The 21,374-nt window shown below is 39.3% G+C and overlaps 1 protein-coding gene across 1 annotated transcript; it reads left to right on the top strand.

Moving 5' to 3' along the window:
- Positions 1 to 16,911: 16,911 nt before the first annotated feature.
- On the top strand, positions 16,912 to 19,682 carry LOC137722691 (uncharacterized). The gene is made up of 5 exons (XM_068461756.1): positions 16,912 to 17,203; positions 17,327 to 17,581; positions 18,526 to 18,609; positions 18,840 to 18,969; positions 19,264 to 19,682. The coding sequence occupies exons 1-5, from the start codon at positions 16,944 to 16,946 to the stop codon at positions 19,546 to 19,548; spliced, it is 1,014 nt and encodes a 337-aa protein (XP_068317857.1). The 5' UTR covers positions 16,912 to 16,943; the 3' UTR covers positions 19,549 to 19,682.
- Positions 19,683 to 21,374: the final 1,692 nt, after the last annotated feature.

The following is a 21,374-nucleotide window of genomic DNA, read 5'->3' as shown; positions in this document are numbered from 1 at the left end:
GATTTGACATATCTCGACTCAAATTTTGCACCGGAGTCCACTACATTTCTACCACCTATGGAGAAACTTACCATCCAAGCTTTCTCATCCTGTATGGCAAATAACACTTGTCTCAATACGTCATAGAATTAATGAACGCCTTTGTGTAGCAGACGACCTAGGTGAATCACCTTTTATAGCGTACGAAGATGCGGTGTGCCCCAGACAAGGTGTCCCAAAACAGGATAAGGGTAGACGACGACCCTCTCCAGCAGCATCCTGACAAGCAGCCTCTCGACCAACAACGAACCGAGTGTTCTGATGGTGTACAATCTTGCTTGGGCCCTTGAGATAGGGTATACTCTCGTCTTAGAGCCTAGAGGAGCGTGCACTTTTGGTTAGGCCCATGGACGAGCATACATTCACGGTTAGGACCACACTTCGATAATCAACATGGGCAACCTTTCAGGCGAAGTGTTCATTCATGGCTAGGCCTGTAATGAGCATCATCCACCTTATATTGGAGTAGGCAACATAGCGGACGGAGAGAAGCAGTCACTCAATTCAACTCAAGTTCAACCAACAACCTGCGAGTAACCTGCTTGCTTGCCAGAAATGTACCACATACACCACGATCGCGACATAGAAGAGCCAAGCATAGAGAAAGCAGCCTGGACCAACAGTTCACGATCAGGGGCAATCGAAAGCTCCGTTGCACCAGCAAAGACAAATTTAAGAAAAAGTTAAGAAGCTCTTGATAGAACGATAGGGTGATTTCCAACGCATTGAAGCTACTGATGAAGCGCCTCGACGAGACATGACCAACTTAAGTAGGTCACCTTTCATTGACAAGATCAAGCAAACGGAAACATCACACATACATTGGTGGATACAAAGATTACTTCTGTTCTGAAAAATGCAAGAACTCAGCCTAATGGCACACCAGGGGTAAACGAGTACCGGAAGGGCACATCAACCCAACCATCAAGAACTAGGGGCAAATCTTGTTCTCAACACTCCAAATGATTCAATACTGAAGTAGCACATCACCAGTAGCCAAGCACCGCGAACCTAGTGGTCCAATTCCTCATGTTGCGCACAACCTAGCCTAAGCTGGCCCCAGCTCCACGCTCACAATCGTGCCTACCTGCTCCATAAATCTGAGCAACACTAAATTTGTCACCATGACTCCCAACCGTGTTGATTGATGTGATAGAAACTAACTCACCAATTAAACCCTCTTTAGACAATTGTAGTATGTGTAAGTAGGGATTGTTCTAGGCCGGGGATTAGGAGGGATGCTAATCTACACTAACTTCACTTAAAAACTGAAAACTAGACTCAAATAACACAAAACAAGCACTAAGGGGTGTTTTGGACAAAAATCTAACTAAATTGACTTAAAACATAAAAGGGGGGATTTGTTTGGACAAAAAATTGACTTAAAACTAATAAGTTGCAAAACTAAGTAAAGGTTGCACGAAATTAAGGTGACTTAAGGGGTGAAAGGCTAGCTAGAGGATTATTCTCCACACGACACATATGCATACAAATCAAATTCCAGTTATTATTTCTATAAACCACGAATGATAATGCCCCAAATTAACCGTGAACTGCACAAATTAACTCTCAGATTTTCCTAAATTCATTAAATTGGACTCAGCGACGCAACCAAATTATTCTTATCAAGTTCCCTACATGAACTACATAATAGAGATACATATCAAGGATCATTAAGTTCTGTGAAAATCATAAGCATTGACATGGCATTCGTAACTATAAACTGCATGATACTCCTGCCAGGAATTTACTTAACGCGATCGTGACTAGCAACATCCACTACTTGTAAATATAAGTTCATAACTATTAGGTGAAACTCCCTTATATTTTAGCATCAAATTCAAGCATGCAAACTAAATGGGCCTCCTTAATCAACATACAAGAATAAGTTATCAATCAAATAGTGATATGAGCATATTTAGGCGACTTACTTAGCTTGTTTTCGTGCATCTATGTTGTTAATTCATAATTGTTTTAGTAGTTTAAGCCATTTTCGTGTGTTTTTAGGTTCATATGGCTAAGGAAGCAAAAAGATGCATTTTGGAGCATTTTGGAGCAAAATTGGGCTTGGAATGGATAGCATATGCTTGGAGCCAAAGTGTTGGACGAATTTGAAAGCCTTGTATGCACTTTGGACATAAAACAAAGGGCCTAGCCCAATCAAACAATCCTTTGAGCCATGCAAAACCTCTAGCCCAATCAACAACCCTTAGCCACATGCATTCACATGCATCACAACCCCAAAACCATCAAGAAACACCATTCACACACACATGCACTTACTCTTTCATCATTGCACCACCAATTCAACACATGCATTTCCACCTTCCTACTTCATCATTTCATCCACATGCACTCTCAATCATAACAACCACATTCACTCTTAAACAATCACCCACATACACATGCATTTCCACCTTCCTACTTCATCATTTCATCCACATGCACTCTCAATCATAACAACCACATTCACTCTTAAACAATCACCCACATATTCTCCCATTCCCCCTATAAAAACCCATGCATTCATACACAAAAATCACATCTCATTTTCATACACAACACATCACAAACACATCCAATCTTCCCTCATTGCCTTGAGCTACCATTCCCTTATAATCCAAACACCACTCCTCATCCATTTCCATAATTCCCCAATCCATTCAACACACCAACAACATCCCTTAGACCTTGTGCTACGACGAAGAGGAAGATAAGAGGGCCTAAACGTTCATACAATTCAAGTTTGAGTTGTTGGAATGTTTAGGTGTTTCTTTGATTCTCTTTGTTTTGTACCATGAGGAACTTCCTCTCGGCTTCATTCCATTAGATACACTCTCCCATTTCTTAAAGGATTTCGACATCAGTTTTGCTTCAAGGGTTCTTTCTTCTTAATCCTATGTTCACTCATGTTATATATTTTTATGTCAAACCTTTTGTAAACATGAAGTGTAACTAATCTCTCTCTAGGGATTCGATGTAGCCTTGCAAGATTGCCATGTAGTTAATTCGGAATTCTCATTTAATCTATCTATTTCTTGTTTCATTCTCCGATTTAATTGTGACTTAGTGTGTTGATTTTAATGCTTGATCATCATTTGAATTAACCACAGGTTGTTTAGCCAAGATTAAAGCACACATCATGCATAATCTTGGTAGATATGTGAATGAATGAAGGGAATGTTTTAAAAACATCCTGCCGAGTGTTCCCTTTGGTTTTGTGAAAGTTTCTTGTGCACTACATAGTCTTGATTAGGAACCAAAGTTGCACATCACAATTAGGCTCATGATTAGAGACATTTGATCAAATCCACACATCATATGGCTGATCATATCTAAGTGAAACAAACCCAAGAAATAAGTAGAGAGATGAGTATAATCTGACTTAACAAGCATGGACTTGGCTTAGCAATGGTGAAATCGAATCTCTAGCTTCATCTCCATTTGTGCTATCTCTTTTTATTAGCTGTTGATTCATTCATTTTGTGTTTACTTCATTTCCTTATGCTTTAATTTACAATCTGTCATTTAGTTTAATCAAAACCTAAATCCCCCTTTACCTTATTGTTCAATTTAGTTAGAAATCAATTTAGTTTATGCTTTAAAGCATTTTAAGTCTTTGGTTTGTCTTAGTGTTTTAAAGTTTAGTTTTGCATTCTTTGAGTCTAGTATAGTGTTTTAGATTGTGTTTTTAGCATTTTTGAGTCAAATCCAAGTGATTAACAATCCCTCCTAATCCCCGGTCTAGAACGATCCCTACTTACATACTTACTACAATTGTCAAAAAGAGGGTTTAATTTGTGTGCGTATAATTCTCGCATCAAATTTTGGCGCCGTTGCCGGGGATTAGAAAATTTGCTAATCCCTTGGATTGTTTTATTTTCGTTTGATCTTTTTATTTTTTTTATTCCAGATTCTTAATCTTGTTTTGTTTCTTGTTTTAGGTACTAGTTTATGACTCGGAGTTTTCATCCGATTCGTGAACATATCCTGGAGTGATTGGGTTCTTCGTCCGGCTGCAAGACGTAAAAGAAAGCGCTACTTGGGAGGCAACCCAATGCACTGAATAAAGCAAAGCATGTTCATAATAAAAATAAATAAAATAAAAAAAAAGAAAAAAAAAAAGAAAGAATAAAAATAAACATGGCAGAAAGATGGAGCCTTCACAAAGGATGTTTACGTGAAGCCCCACTACGAGGCGTCGGAGCAGAAGGCCTCGGAGCGGAAGGCATCGAAGCGGGAGGCATCGAAGCGGGAGGCATCGGAGCTAGAGCATTCCAGGCCTCAATACTTGGCCAAACGCTGGATGACCCAGGAAAAAGGTGCCTCTGGAGATAAGCCGCAAGCCTTTGACAGTCACTGTGAATTCGACCCTCAGATTCTTGCAGCTGATCAAGCTTCCTCTTCATGCCCGACGAATAGTTATTTGCAAGCACATGCAAACTTCTATTCTCGTACTTAAGCTGCTGTATCTCTTGCTTAAGACTTTCCACCTCTGCCATCAATGATTCCACCTGACGGGAGCGGGCAAGCAGGCGTTGGCCCATGTTGGACATAGAGCTCACACACTGAACACTAAGTGCGAGGGACTCTTGAACGGCCAACTCATCGGACCGTCCTGACAGCAGCCTACTATCTTTTGGAGTAAGGAGGTTCCTAGCTACTATTGTAGCTGTTGTGGCGTCCTGCATCACGGAGTCTTCACCTGTAAGAAGACCGTTAGAAGATAAAAAAGAAGGGCGCCATACATTACCTTGACGGGGCGCAACCGGATCGCTGCTGAGACTCAAATCTAAGCTAAGGTTCGATGAGTTTGCCATTTTTTTCAAAAGTGTTCAAAGAGAAGGGGTGGAGGGAGTAAATTTTCAAAGGGCCGGAGACGATTTTCAAAGAATGGGAGATCTTCAGAGTGTGTATGTTGGCGGTGATCGATAACTCTATAAAAGCCAAGGCGACGCGTCCACCGATTCAAAGAGCCGGATTTTCCGGCGTAAGTTAGGCGACGCTCCCTCGGCTTTTCAGAAAACGCGTTCAACTTTGTCAAAAGATTTCTGACAAAGCTGAAAACACGTGGAGGCCATCATCGCAACTACACATCTTTAGCCGACAAGCGCAAAGTCCGGCGACGCTTTCTCTGCTTTTCTGAAGACGCGTGCAGCTTTGTCAAAAGGAGCCGCATCCGCACTACTACGTGTCGTTCAGAAAGCAAAGGGGCGTTTGCTCAGAAATCGAAGGGGCGTCATTCAGAAATCGAAGAGGCGCCTGCTATTTCAAAAAGCCGGATTTGCGGGATCAAAACGTTTGTCGACAATGGTAAAAGAACAGTATCACCACTTGATATTATCTCTATATATGTCGACCTTCGTATTTTATGGCAAGGAAAACCTGAAGAAAATGCCCAACTCTCCCTCGCCTCTGAGGGCGCACTCCCAGCAAAGCCTTTCGAAATACTCAATTGTTTCTTCTTCCCCAAATATGATACCAGATGCCTGGAGTACAGATGACCCAGGAGGAAACGGCGGATTGAAGTGTGTTGAGTCATTCACCGCTTCTTCAAAAGCAAAGGTATCTCATATCTTCAAGGTCAAAAGCAAAAGTATCTCATATCATGCTCTTTCCCTGTCTTTTTCTTTGTCCTTGTTCTTACTCGCATGGCAAAGTGAAAGAAGCAATCAGCCAGCACTTGGAGTCAGTCTTCTGTTCTGGACCCAACTGCCTGGAATCTATTCCTGATTGCTTACCTAGCATTGCTCTCGAGTAGTCATCTTCAACGGTTGATACACTTCCAGAGAAGGGACCACTCCTGCAAAGATTGAACAAAGAAACAGATAAAAGGGGTAAGCTCAGACCTTCGGGGAAGACCAAAGGAATCCTGCTGCCCAGTTCAAGATTATGTAGCACAAAGGAAAATCAACGATGGGCGGAAACCAGTTCAAGAGAAAGCCTGTGGAATCACCAAGATCAATGCCTCAATGCAATCACCAAGGAGAAGAGGGAATTTACACTCCATAACCAGATTTGCGTCCCTAAACTCTTCTCTTTGTTAATTACATTTTGCCATGTTTAGTATGTTTAAGTGCTTTTTGTGTGTTTACTTATGTTTTGTGTGAATCTATGCTTAAAACATTGAGGACAATGTTTGATTTAAGTGTGGGGGGGTAACTAATGTTGTTAATGCAAATTCGTGGGATTTTATCACCCATAACTTCAAATGTTGTTCCTTGCTGTTTTAAGGTGTTTTTAAATTGTTTTAGAGTGTTTTAGTGTGTTTTGTTTTATAACTCCGAAAATCACATAAAAATTTGCATTAAATGTTTTGAAAAGCCTAAAAAGAGTGTTTTGAGTCGTTTTTGTGTGTTTGTGTCTTAGGGTACCTTCCAACACAATGATAAGGATTTGGTTTGTAATTGCATGACGGTTAAAAAGAGTTATAAACATGGATGAAAGTTTGATTTACTCTTGGTATATGCTTGGTTATGGTTATAATGTATGACTTCACATGCAATCATAAAAGAAAAATTCGTTTTTGTGACATGCTTGAAGGAAGGAACTCAAACAAACGCTACAACCCTGTGAGACTCGAGCCATTACCTTCTTTGGAGAGTTATTTTCTGTGATTCTTTGTTTTCTAAAGTTGTTGCATGATCTCATTATTCCTTGCTTGGTTGCTACTTAGAATGCAATTGTATCATGATAGAACTAAATGCTAGAACTTATATCCATTTCATTCAAAGCATGACATTGAATTGCATAACATATATCAAGATAAAGTTGTGTAGTTGCCACCATAGCCAAATAGCCTTACTTCCCATATTTCGTATTTGTTGTAAGTTGTAACCCCTTTGAGCCTTGTTTAGCCTATGTTCTTTGTTAACCCATGTTATCCTTACCTAGCCTAGAATAGGACCATCCATGCCTTTGTTCTTAAAGCATAGTAAGCATGACGGAAAATGAATTCCTTTTTTATTAATATGTTGCAGAAAATAAGTGTGGGGGAAGGATTATTGATGAGAATTGTTGTGCCATAGGCACGGCTAAAAAAAAAAAAAAAAGGAAAACAAAAAAATTTGAAAAAAAAAAATTTGAAAAATAAGAGTTGTTTGAATTTCCCCTATTAGTCTAAAAGTTGTTTTCCGCGCTCTAAAGGGAATTCTAAGTGCCCAATTCAATACTTTGCTCACTATTGCTTTAAGAATGTTTGTTTATCCTTCACCTTTCATTGTTAACCAGTACCCTAGCCCCGTTACACCCCTTTGACTTCTATCTTGATCGTTATGTGTTCAATAATGTGGAGTTTGGATTTGATATGAGCTTATGGAGTCACTGGTTCTCATTCTAAGTAGTAGCATTCCATTCATGAGATCATATTTATGTCATTATCGTAAATCCAGAAAATGCTTTCTTTGTTATAACATATGTGAGATACTAGTCTTTCATGTTTACATCAATCTCTCACATATAACTAGTGTAGGGTGTGTAGTCAGAAAATCTGTGTGAAAATAGAGTGCATTCTAGTAAGGAATTGAGTAAATTCTCTAAAGCATGTTACTACATTTGAAATGTGTTTTAATTGCTTAATTGTGAACTAGTATGTGGTGACTATGATTAAGAATGTACTTAAGTGTAAAGATGGCTAAAATACGTGAGAATAATGATTTTTAACTTGTCATGTGCATTGGAAATCCCTAAGACGGTTGTTGGAAGGTTTAGGTTGTGTTTTACTTGTTTAGTGTCGTTTTGTTTATTTGTTATTATTTTGTTTTGCTCGAGGACTAGCAAAAGCTAAGTGTAGGGGAATTTGATATGAGCATATTTAGGCGACTTACTTAGCTTGTTTTCGTGCATCTATGTTGTTAATTCATAATTGTTTTAGTAGTTTAAGCCATTTTCGTGTGTTTTTAGGTTCATATGGCTAAGGAAGCAAAAAGATGCATTTTGGAGCATTTTGGAGCATTTTGGAGCAAAATTGGGCTTGGAATGGATAGCATATGCTTGGAGCCAAAGTGTTGGACGAATTTGAAAGCCTTGTATGCACTTTGGACATAAAACAAAGGGCCTAGCCCAATCAAACAATCCTTTGAGCCATGCAAAACCTCTAGCCCAATCAACAACCCTTAGCCACATGCATTCACATGCATCACAACCCCAAAACCATCAAGAAACACCATTCACACACACATGCACTTACTCTTTCATCATTGCACCACCAATTCAACACATGCATTTCCACCTTCCTACTTCATCATTTCATCCACATGCACTCTCAATCATAACAACCACATTCACTCTTAAACAATCACCCACATACACATGCATTTCCACCTTCCTACTTCATCATTTCATCCACATGCACTCTCAATCATAACAACCACATTCACTCTTAAACAATCACCCACATATTCTCCCATTCCCCCTATAAAAACCCATGCATTCATACACAAAAATCACATCTCATTTTCATACACAACACATCACAAACACATCCAATCTTCCCTCATTGCCTTGAGCTACCAATTCCCTTATAATCCAAAACACCACTCCTCATCCATTTCCATAATTCCCCAATCCATTCAACACACCAACAACATCCCTTAGACCTTGTGCTACGACGAAGAGGAAGATAAGAGGGCCTAAACGTTCATACAATTCAAGTTTGAGTTGTTGGAATGTTTAGGTGTTTCTTTGATTCTCTTTGTTTTGTACCATGAGGAACTTCCTCTCGGCTTCATTCCATTAGATACACTCTCCCATTTCTTAAAGGATTTCGACATCAGTTTTGCTTCAAGGGTTCTTTCTTCTTAATCCTATGTTCACTCATGTTATATATTTTTATGTCAAACCTTTTGTAAACATGAAGTGTAACTAATCTCTCTCTAGGGATTCGATGTAGCCTTGCAAGATTGCCATGTAGTTAATTCGGAATTCTCATTTAATCTATCTATTTCTTGTTTCATTCTCCGATTTAATTGTGACTTAGTGTGTTGATTTTAATGCTTGATCATCATTTGAATTAACCACAGGTTGTTTAGCCAAGATTAAGGCACACATCATGCATAATCTTGGTAGATATGTGAATGAATGAAGGGAATGTTTTGCAAACATCCTGCCAAGTGTTCCCTTTGGTTTTGTGAAAGTTTCTTGTGCACTACATAGTCTTGATTAGGAACCAAAGTTGCACATCACAATTAGGCTCATGATTAGAGACATTTGATCAAATCCACACATCATATGGCTGATCATATCTAAGTGAAACAAACCCAAGAAATAAGTAGAGGGATGAGTATAATCTAACTTAACAAGCATGGACTTGGCTTAGCAATGGTGAAATCGAATCTCTAGCTTCATCTCCATTTGTGCTATCTCTTTTTATTAGCTGTTGATTCATTCATTTTGTGTTTACTTCATTTCCTTATGCTTTAATTTACAATCTGTCATTTAGTTTAATCAAAACCTAAATCCCCCTTTACCTTATTGTTCAATTTAGTTAGAAATCAATTTAGTTTATGCTTTAAAGCATTTTAAGTCTTTGGTTTGTCTTAGTGTTTTAAAGTTTAGTTTTGCATTCTTTGAGTCTAGTATAGTGTTTTAGATTGTGTTTTTAGCGTTTTTGAGTCAAATCCAAGTGATTAACAATCCCTCCTAATCCCCGGTCCAGAACGATCCCTACTTACATACTTACTACAATTGTCAAAAAGAGGGTTTAATTTGTGTGCGTATAATTCTCGCATCAAATAGTCAAGTAAATTGCATTCACGATTTATGAAACAATAACTGGATGTAATCAATTCATATCACACATATGTTCATGGTTTTGAATTCACCTCTAGCTAAAACGAAATTAGTTCCACATGTTCATCATAACTGAAAACCAAATTAAAACAAACATGGGACTAAAACTAAGGATAGAATACACCTAGAAACGCTCTAGCAATCCCAAAGGCTTTGGATGGCAAGCATGGCTCCAAGCTTCTTCTTCTTCCTCCCTTGCAAAGATGCGGCACAAAATGTTTAATTTCTCTGAATTTCTCTCTTAAGCTCCTCCTTTTGTGCGGCAGATATTTATGTATTTATAAGCTAGGGTTCACAGCACCAATCCTTGGAGGACAAGGATAGAGCATGGTAGAGTTGGAGAAGGATTACACACTCCAATCCCACAAGGAAAAGACTAATTACATGGCAGAAACCAGGGAGAATAAGGAAAGGTTTGTGCGGCACAAATCTAAGCTTCTAGAAAGGGGGTATTGTGACAGGTTTCTAGAAGGACAAGGGATAAGGTATGCAGCACCCTTTTAGGAAAAGATAAGGCCATCTAGAAATCAAGTTTTTAGATGTCCTAATATGAAAATAACTCCCCCTTACGGCTGGAATTAAGGTAGGATAAGATTAGGATAGGATCAGATAAGATAAGGTTAGTTTGGATAATGTTTGGATAAGGTTTTGGATAATGTTCCTTCCTTTTAACTGATTCCTTATCTTCTATGTCTTGAATTAGTTTCTCCATCTCTTTAGCACATTCTTAGCCTTTTTTGATCTTCAAAAACGTCCATCCACCTCGCTCCATACGTAAGCTATCCATTCCAGCCGAAAACTGCCCCAAATTGCTCCAAAATGCCATTTCTTGTCACATTTGCCAATTGGACCTACAAACACACGAAAATAGCTTAAATTACTATAATATATAGAAACTAACTAAATAAATGCAAAGAAACAAGCTAATAAAATCCCATAAATATGCTCCTATCAAATTTCCCCACACTTAGTTTTTGCTAGTCCCCGAGCAAAACAAACAAAACACAACCTAAACCTTCCAACAATTGCCTTAGGGATTTCCAATGAAACATGACATGTTAAAAATCACTACTCCCATAGATTTTAGCCATCCTTACCCTCGAGCTTATACTCAATCGCAGTAACCACTCACTAGCTCACATTTAATCAATTAAAACAATATTTTGAATGTAGTAACATGCCTTAGAGAATTCACTCAATTCCTCACCGGATATACTCTTTATTTTCACACAGATTTTCTGACTACACTCCCTATACTAAGTATATGTGAGAAGATTGATGTAAACATGTAGACTAGCACTCACATATGTTATAACAAAGAAGGCACTTTTTGGAATTATTAATATAACATGTATATGATCTCATGAATGGAATGCCACTACTTAGAAGCAAGAACCAAGGATACCATATGCTCATGCCAATTTCAAACTCCACATATTGAAACACATAACAATCAAGATAGAAGTCTAAGGGTTATGACGAGGCTAGGGTATTGGCTAACAAAGAAAGGTAAAGATAAAGAAAAGTTCTTAAAGCGATAGTAAGCAAAATAATGAAATCAACACTTAGAATTCACTTTTGAATGCAGCAACCAACTTTAACCATGAAGGGAAGATTCACACATCACTTAGGGCCAGATTCAAACTTTTGGACCCTTTCTTCAACAACCAATACTTGTGAGTTCAATCTCACTTATTTCTCAACTCTTTTTCTTTCTTTCTTTTTTGCACACTTTCTTTTCTTTTTTTTTCTTTCTTTCGTGCCCTTTCTCTTTAGCACACAAAACGTACATCCTCATAGATTTCCAACGAAAAACCTTCCCCCACACTTGTTTTTCTGCAAATTGTAGACCAAAAGGAATTCCCAACAAGTCATGCTCCACTATTCTTTAAAAACAAGGGTATGGATGGTCGGCTAACAAAGAAAATAGGCTGCATAAGGCTCAAAAGGGTTAAACCTACAATACATATGCAAAGGGTAAGGCTTTTGGCTCTGGTTTAACTAAACAACTTCATCTTGTTATTTGTTATGCAATCAATTTTATGCTTTGAATGAAATCGGCATGAGTTCTAGTAGTTGGAACTAAAATGAGGAAAACTCATTCTAAGTAGCAACCAAGCAAAGAAATAATGAGATCATGCAACGATTTTAGAAAACAAGAATATCAATGATTAATAACTCTCCAAATAAAGTATAGGCTCAAGTCTCTCAGGGTTATAGTGTTAGTTTGAGTTTCTTCCTTCAAGCATGTTACAAAAATTGATTTTTTTTCTCTTTGTGATTACATGTGAATTCGTAAGTGACAACTACAATTAAGCATAAACCAAAGAGCATATCAAACTTCCATCCATGTTTGTAACTTTCTTTAACAGTCATGCAATTAAAAACCAAATCTTCATCATTGTGTTGGAAGGTACCCTAAGACACAAATAAGCAACAAAAACGACTCTTTTTGGTTTTTCAAACATTTTTCTATTTTTTTTCAAATTTTTTTCTAAATTTTCGAATTTTGACTTCAAAATACAATAAAAACACTTAAAAACAGTGAATAACAACATTAGTAGTGATAGTTGGTGAATTTCGAAAATACGTCATGAAAAGCATCTATTTACTGGCCCCCCAACACTTGAATCAAACATTGTCCTTAATGTTTCAAACATAGACTCACACACGAAAGCAATCAAAACAACTAGCAAACTCAACAATCATGGCAAAGTAAAAGCAATAAAGAGTAGGGTTAAGGAACACAAATCTGGTTTTGGAGCCAGAGATTCTGAGGTTTCTTTATTCGAACACATGGATTGCCTCCTAAGAAGCGCTTGCTTTAACATCTTCCAGCCGGACAATACCTCTTTTTAAGCTCCCCTAGGGTCCACAGCATGGAATTGATCTTTGAATGGAAAGTGATACTTGAAATGATCCGGCAATGGTTTAAATTTTGTGTGCTTCGACAAAAACTCAAGGACAAACACCACTTCTTTGAAAGTTTCAGGACCTTTGCACTCAAGGATAAACACCACTTCATCATAACTGAAAACCAAATTATAAAACACCACTTCATCATCATAACTGAAAACCAAATTAAAACAAACATTGGACTAAAACTAAGGATAAAATACACCTAGAAAACGCTCTAGCAATCCCTAAGGCTTTGGATGGTAGGCACGGCTCCAAGCTTCTTCTTCTCCTCCCTTGCAAAGCTGCGGCACAAAGTGTTTAATTTCTCTAAATTTCTCTCTTAAGCTTCTCCTTTTGTGCGGCAGATATGTATGTATTTATAGGCTAGGGTTCACAACACCAATCCTTGGAAGACAAGGATAGAGCACGACAGAGTTGGAGAAGGATTACACACTCCAATCCCACAAGGAAACTAATTACATGGCAGAAACCAGGGAGAATAAGGAGAGGTTGGTGCGGCACAAATCTAAGCTTCTAGAAATGGGGTATTGTGACAGGTTTCTAGAAGGACAAAGGATAAGGTATGCGGCACCCTTTTAAGAAAAGATAAGGCCTTCTAGAAATCAGGTTTTTAGATGTCCTAATATGAAAATAACTCCCCTTGCAGCTGGAATTAAGGTAGGATAAGATTAGGATAGGATAAGATAAGATAAGGTTAGTTTGGATAATGTTTAGATAAGGTTTTGGATAATATTCCTTCCTTTTAGCTGATTCCTTATCTTCTATATCTTGAATTAGTTTCTCTATCTGTTTAGCACATTCCTATCATCTTTTGATCTTCAAAAACGTTTATCCACCTCACTCCATACGCAAGTTATCCATTCCAGCCCAAAACTGCCCCAAATTGCTCCAAAATGCCATTTCTTGTCACCTTTGCCAATTGGACCTACAAACACACAAAAATAGCTTAAATTATTATGATAAATAGAAACTAACTAAATAAATGAAAAGAAAAAAGCTAATAAAATCGCATAAATATGCTCATATCATTAATCTTGCACCACGACTCTCAGCCATGCCAATCTTGTGGCTCCTAACCACGCCTACCATGCCCATGACACTTCAAACCGACGAAGTAAAATACAAGGCTTTACTAGTAGCCTTTGCTAACAAAAGACTTAACGATAAAGAAGCTCGCAATCCATTCGAATTCTCAGCTGACCACTAATCAAGCTTTAAAAGAACACACGATGAAACATCTAAGGATGGCGTAATACCTGGAGAAGGTTCATAAGCATTTCATTGCGCTTCCCACTTACACCCTTACATGGGTTCCACAAGCAGTTCGAAGTCTCAAGTAAATCACCGAACATGACCTCATAGGTTGAGGTTTACTTTAGTTGTCATGTAGCCCACTTTCTTCAGTTGTGCTCAAGACAACGACTTCCATGCTTTCCAGTGCGAGAGGGTAAACCAATCCCTTGACACCTATTTGTGTAAGCTTTCTAATGTGAGAGGGTAAACAAATCCCTCGACACCTATCTAGGTAAGCTCTCCAGTGTGAGAGGGTAAACTAATTGTTCTATAGTGCGAGAGGGTAAACTAATTTTTCGACAACCATCTGGGTAAGCTCTCCATTGCGAGAGGGTAAACTAATTGCTCGCTAGTGCAAGAAGGTCATCTAATTCCCCGACAACCATCTAGGTAAGCTCTCCAATGCGAGAAGGTAAACCAATTACTCTCCAGTGCGAGAAGGTAAACTAATTCCCCGACACTCATATGGGTAAGCTCTTCAATGCGAAAGGGTAAACTAATTACTCTCTAGTGCAAGCGGGTAACTAATTCTTTGACACCCATCTGGACTACTCTGCAACGGAATAGGGCAAACTACCCATTAATTTCCACACAACTACTCATTTTGATGTGATTAGTTAATGATTTTCATATTCCATAAATCTTTGTCATGTTGTGATGCAAGGAAGACTAGCTAATCAGCAAATGGTCAGGGGTCAGCATCTGACTAAGAACTCAATGGTTCGACACCTAAGAAGGCAAAACTCACGACCATAGTGACTCCATGGGATTGTCGTCTTTTTTCGAAGTAGCGTGCCCAATCGGTGGTTCTATGGTTAAAAGTTTTGCAAGACACTTCAAGCAAGCAAAGTTTCAAGAAAAACAAAGATGGTGTAAAGCGAAGAAAGCAGTTTATTAAATTTCTAGCAAATTGATAAACTTATATGAAGGTCGCCAAAATTTGACACAAGCTAAACAGAGTAGACTACTCATTTAGCAATTTGGATGACCTTGGGCTCTCCAGTAGCCATCCTTCCCTCATCAGCTACTTCCCATTCAGCAGTTTGCTCATCCGAAACTTCAACTTTAGCAGCTCCGATCTTGGCAGCTCCATCCTCTATTGCTCCATCTATGATAGCTAAGAAATCAAACTCAAGCAATTTTCTTCTTCTTGGCAAACAACACATACGTGACAACATTAGAATGAGCAAGCTTTGACACCTTTTTAGCAGCCGAATGATTTCTTCTTAACCAAAGGTCTGGTAAGCAAGCTAACAACCAGCATTGTGCCCTAGTACCTCAAGCCGCGACCTCAGTCGCATAGCTACCCTTGGCTCTAACCAAGCTAAGCAGCCTAAACCATGGCCTATGCCACACCACTTCCTTGGCCCAGCCAAGTAAGCCCTTGGCTCCTGCCAAGTCGTGGCCCTTGCTACACCACCTCCTCAGCCCATGCCAAGCCGACTCCTGGCCCCTACTAGTTGACGTGCCGCACCACCTTGATGGCTACCCCACGGCAGCACCACTCAAGAAGAAGACAAAGAAAATTAAGTTTATTCTTACCTTGGTGTAGCACAGAGAAGACAAAGAAATCAACGGAATACGGTTCTTTGCACGGGCAAGCAAAGAAGAATCTAAGTCCAAGTCTAAGTGGGAATCTGCATCAAAGTTGGAGATCTTTACACCTACTACATTTTCCTACGAGTAAGCCAGTAGGTATGGGGACAATTGTGAAGCAAAAAATAATCCCAAAAATTGTGGAGATGACACATGAATTTTTGGACAAGAAGGACGAGATTTCCCTTAAGGCACATCGGAATTCCCACACGCATACAACGGACAGTAACGGCTCAATGAAGGAAGAGTCAAAGGTGTCACATCCCGGCCCGAGGTCCACAACATCCCGGGCTCGCTCCACCACCGTAGCACGATATTGTCCACTTTGGGCCCCAACTACGCCCTCACGATTTTGTTTCTGGGAACTCACACGAGAACTTCCTAGTGGGTCACCCATCATGGGAGTGCTCTCGCGCGCTACTCATTTAACTTCGGAGTTCCTATGGAACCCGAAACCAGTGAGCTCCTAAAAGGCCTCGTGCTAGGTAGAGATGGGAATATACATATAAGGCTTACAGGATCCACTCCTCTGGGCGATGTGGGATGTCACAATCCACCCCCCTTAGGGGCCCGACGTCCTCGTCAGCACACTTTCGGCCAGGGATTGGCTCTGATACCAAATTGTCACATCCTACGCCCTCACGGTTTTGTTTTTGGGAACTCACACGAGAACTTCCCAATGGGTCACCCATCATGGGAGTGCTCTCGCGCGCTACTCGCTTAATTTCGAAATTCCCATGGAACCCGAAGCCAGTAAGCTCCCAAAAGGCCTCGTGCTAGGTAGAGATGGAAATATACATATAAGGCTTAAAGGATCCACTCCCCTGGGCAATGTGGGATGTCACAAAAGGTGATCAATATGAAATTTATTTCACATTCCTCTCATCACTCCTCATCAATCCCTTATTGATTTTATTCAAAAGATAACTCCCAAAACTTTTGATTTAAATTAGAAATAATTACCATGTTAATTGCAAGATATTATGTGACTTCCTATTTAAATTAAAAATAATTACCATATTAATTGCAAGATATTATTTCATATAATATCTTACAATTATTCTCCCATTCTCATCAAATATGACCGGCCACTCTCCATCCAAAAGGCCGCCACTTGTGAGCACGTGCAGTAGGGCAAGTAACAAATCAACGGCGCGAAATGGGAGACAAAAATTAGCAAAAACCAAAAAGGAATTTTCAACTCTTTTTCAAAATTCCCCCGTCTTAAAAAATGAAAACCATCCCGCTTCCACTCTTGGACGCAGAGACGCGGAAGGTCTTCTTTCAGCTCCAGTCCACCATTTCCAATGGCGGTTCTGAGAAATCGAGGCGGAGGAAACTGCGGAGAGAACGGCGGAGCAACCGTAGAGAACGAAACCGCAGGGACTTCAGGGTACGAGCAGTTCAGGGACCATAGGATCAGAGAGAACAAGGAGAGATTGCAAAAGCTGGGCATTTTGGACCTTGCCCTGAAGCTCAAGACCGAAGCTGCCGCCCCAAAACGTCCCCACCGGGCAAAAACCCACAGCCCACTTCCTGGTTCCGGATCCCCCAGGCGCTCTTCTAGGTAACCCATCTTTCCTCCTGTTTGGATTCCGAGAAAATGGAAAATGTGGGAATGTTTGCATCTTTGACGGGTTTTGATGTTTAAAAAAAAGAAAGCTTTTTTGTTTTTTTGGGGTTTTGTTAGGTTGAAGAGTGTGGCTCCTGTAGATTATGTGCAAAAGAAGAGGCCTATGAAAAAAGACGAGAACCCAAAGAGCCCAAAGAGGAGGAGTGTTGAAATTTTTATAAAGGAAGGTTCAAAGCCAGAGATCTATACAGAGGAGCATGAGAAGCTGTTAGGGGATTGCGTTGAAAGCTGGGAGTTGGGTGTTGATGGCTATGGGGAAGATGGGAGGCGTATTTACGATCCGGTTAAGGGAGAATTTTGCCACCAATGCAGGTAGGTTATCATGTATTTGATGGGTTTCTAAATTATGTCGAAGTATACAATTTTTTATGTATAGGCATAGTTATGACCTTCGCAAATTTCTTTGAAACCCTGATTAGGTTTTTTACTATACCGATTGGTTGAGCTAACTTAATTGACTAGCTGGTAATGTTGTTCTTGACAACGAGATCGAATTTTAACATGCCAAGTTTAGTCAAGTCACGTTGCATAGACCAGCAATGTTCTATCAATCTGCCTGTTTGGCATTTTGAATCATTGTCGTTAAAAGATTGCCTGAGCACCAGCGGATTTCATTCTGATTCTAACGAGAATCTGAAACTGATGTATATCACTGTCTTAGCTGTTTCGTTGTTTTTTATTTGTGAATATGTTAAGCTTTACATTTATCTTATGTTTTCCATTTTTTCTGTCCATTTACTCCAGGACAACTTTAGAAGTTAGAACCCTTCCAAGTATGTTGTCTGTTTCGGCTTTAGGCTTTCATTTCGACCGATTGCTTATATGGATAATTGACAGTGTAGCACTTAAAAAAGTCTTCTCATCGCCACACAAATTATGCTTCCAATTGAAAAGTTTCAGTCAAATGCTCTTTTATTATATTCTTCTTGAGTTTTGCCATACATTGGCTGGTTCTTGCACCGTTCTTATTCATTCATGTACTATCCTTGTATACTTGTAGGTTGTATTTTTCGTTTTTTTCTGAATCTAAATTGGAAAAAATAATTTAAGGACTGATTGAGGAAGCTTATACATATGATTAATAACCCTTTGGAAGAGGTTACGTTGTCAAGTGTATAGCAGAAGTTCTTAAATCAACTGCTATACCGGGTTCACTTTGTACTCATACAGAACGTTCATACAACTACGTAAACTATGTTTCTTAGGTGTCCTTTCACTTGGCAAACTATGTTTTGAGATGACATAATTCCTTGCAGGCATAAAACTTTTGGTCATCATACACAGTGCTGGAAATGTGACTTGGTCCAAGGGCAGTTTTGTGGAGATTGCTTATACATGAGGTAAATTTTTTCACAAGTTACCTGTTAAAAGTAACACCTTTTTTATGCTCCAATTCGTATCGAAAACATGCTATGAATGAAAAGATGCTACATGCACCATGTAGCTTGAGGACAACAAGACCACATCCACATTAAGCACGTCAATAATTTTGCTGTTGCCCGAAGCAAATTTTTCATCTTTTTTAATCAACGCTATGGTCTTATGCATTGACTTTTACCGTCTTCCATAGATATGGAGAGAATGTTATGGAAGCCAGCGAAAATCCTGATTGGACGTGTCCTGTTTGTCGGGGCATCTGTAACTGCAATTGCTGCCGTCAAGCGAAGGGGTGGGAACCCACTGGTAATGTGTATAGAAAGGTAAACGTTCTCAACCTTAATGAGCTACTCCCGTGAAGAGAAAAGCTTGCAATACAGTAGAACACAGGCACAAACAACAACAACAACAGAGCCTTTTCCCATTAAGTGGGGTCGGCACAGTAGAACGCAGGCACAAACACACAAAATCACACACTCAAATACACTTAAGGCATATATATACATATATTTGTTCATTACATAGTTTGGGCGCCGTGATTTTGGTACATGATGGAAACAAAAGACGAAGGCAACAAATTAACATGAACTAATGGCTAAATTTTGTTAACTTATCAGGTCGTAAAACTGGGTTACAAATCTGTGGCACATTATCTCATTCAAACCCGCCATCCCTCAACAAACACAGAAACCACAGGTGAAGAGGTTCTTGCAGAGGGATCAACTCCTTCAGTGGAGACCTTTCCACACAATGAATCTTCAGGAATTGGCAGTGGCTCTGATACTAGCAAGCATGTTGGTGACAATGATGTGGGTAATGCAGATGCTGTTGCTGCTGATGTTGCTGTTGACAGTGAGGCAAAGAAAAAGCTGAGGAGGAGTACAAGGCTGAGCGGGAATTAAACTTTTATGGATTATAGCCTGCTCATACAGCAGACTAGTCCCCGATCAAGTTGTGAAAGGCTGGGAGACACCAAATGCTTATTTTTGTGCACATAAAATTCCTCTTTTGTGGCGACTAATCTAGTGCAGCTATATATATATATGAACTTTTTTTTTTTTTTTTTTGCGTGTGTAGTTTCTACTCACAAGCTCGAAAGTACATGTATCGCTGGTCTTGATTTTGTTAGCATATACGAATTTACACCACCTTGCGGTGAAGCAGTGTGATTCGTTGCAAGGAATAACTTTCACTGTCCTTGTCTTTCCCTCTGCATTTTGCAGGGTGACCCTAAAATATATGCCTTAAGTAAAATACTCTCTAGAGAAGGCTAAAGGGACGAACTGCACGAGCAACGTGATCCAATATAAGATACTCCACTTAGTTGCATTTTGATGTTAGTTTCATTACATGAAAGGGGACTGATTGGGAGGAATGCAGTGATAAAGACTTGGATGAAATTACTTCGCAACTAGCTTCTGAATTCTCAAATGCGTTGTCTCCGCAATCTTCTTCCTCGTCTGTAAACTTTTTGAATTCACTTCCCTCAGCACTCGGAAGGTTTTCACCTACTGTTTCACATCCAAAATAAAACAGAGCAATGAGTTACATGAAATCCAGTAGGCATGTATATCGCGACATCTGACCACTTATCGCTGGAAGAACTTGATCGGAGGGGATGCTTAGAACTCACGGGAGGGTACTTTCTTGGTCTACCACGAGGTCTTTTAGAAGTGCTAGCATAGGCGGGATTTTGATTTGATCCAATGTTGGTATGATTGACTCGCTTACATGCATTCTTCTTAAAAACCCGTTATGCTGAAATGCATTCTTCCATCGTAGCTGACTACCAAATTCTCTCCGTTACCCAAAGAGTTATCTTTTAAGAACTCCGGCCAGCCATCCTTGAAATACACACCACCGATTGTTCAGCATATGTTTCCCGACGTTTGGTGGGATACGCTGACGCAGAAAATTCAAAATTATGTACAGAATTTAAACATGTTTCTGATCTAACATTAAGCACCAAAATACAGCTTCTAAATAAAACAGTTGCAGTGTGTAACAACACCGTTCCAAGAAGAAAATGCAAAAAATTAAATACGTGGAATTAGTTGAGACTAATTACTAATTCTTCGGTGTTGTAACAATAAAAAACAATCTTGTAGAATGAAGGCTTCTTCTCCTCAGTCTTGGATGTTATTCTCAACATTTTCTGCAAAGTCAAACTCTATTGGTAAGGTTTGGAGGAATCTTTAAGAAGAAAAAGAAGAGATAAAAGGGAAAATACCAGCCTGGAACACAAGCAACCGGCAAATCAACACACGAAATTAAATGGACCGTCTAATGCAGCCTGTGCTACGCAACAGCGTTATAAGTTCATGCAATGCAGCAAAGATAAGGACTTAAGCAGGAATTGACTGCAAAAGCAACGCTAGCTTTCAAAATACAGTTCATTTGAGAGAAAACAAAGGGCTCAGCTTAGATCAGGCCGCAACGCAACAGTCCAGAACATGAGAGACTAATCGAATTAGTATATACAGCGAATGTTAAGAGAACCCACAACACAACAGAAAGCATGTAAACCAAGATTAAATCGATAAATGTTGCACTGCAGCCTAGAGTTCTCAGCATTTTTCTTCTCAGTAGCAGCATGAGACTAATCTAATAAAAAAAACAAGAAGGTAGCAACAAAACGATCAACGAAAAAAGGAAATGAACACATTCTTGGGCACTTTTCAGTAGTTCTCAGCATTTTTTTCCCTCTGTTTAAGTTAGTTATTATCGA

Source organism: Pyrus communis, chromosome 2 (assembly GCF_963583255.1).
Source record: "Pyrus communis chromosome 2, drPyrComm1.1, whole genome shotgun sequence".
NCBI classification, from domain to species: domain Eukaryota; kingdom Viridiplantae; phylum Streptophyta; class Magnoliopsida; order Rosales; family Rosaceae; genus Pyrus; species Pyrus communis.
This window is presented reverse-complemented; position numbering and strand designations above follow the sequence as displayed.

Excerpts from the sequence above, each read along its gene's own strand:
- LOC137722691 (XM_068461756.1), top strand. The coding sequence starts at position 16,944 with ATGGCGGTTCTGAGAAATCGAGGCGGAGGAAACTGCGGAGAGAACGGC. Across the intron at positions 17,204-17,326 it reads TCCCCCAGGCGCTCTTCTAG|GTTGAAGAGTGTGGCTCCTG; the intron begins GTAACCCATCTT and ends GGGTTTTGTTAG. Across the intron at positions 17,582-18,525 it reads GAATTTTGCCACCAATGCAG|GCATAAAACTTTTGGTCATC; the intron begins GTAGGTTATCAT and ends AATTCCTTGCAG.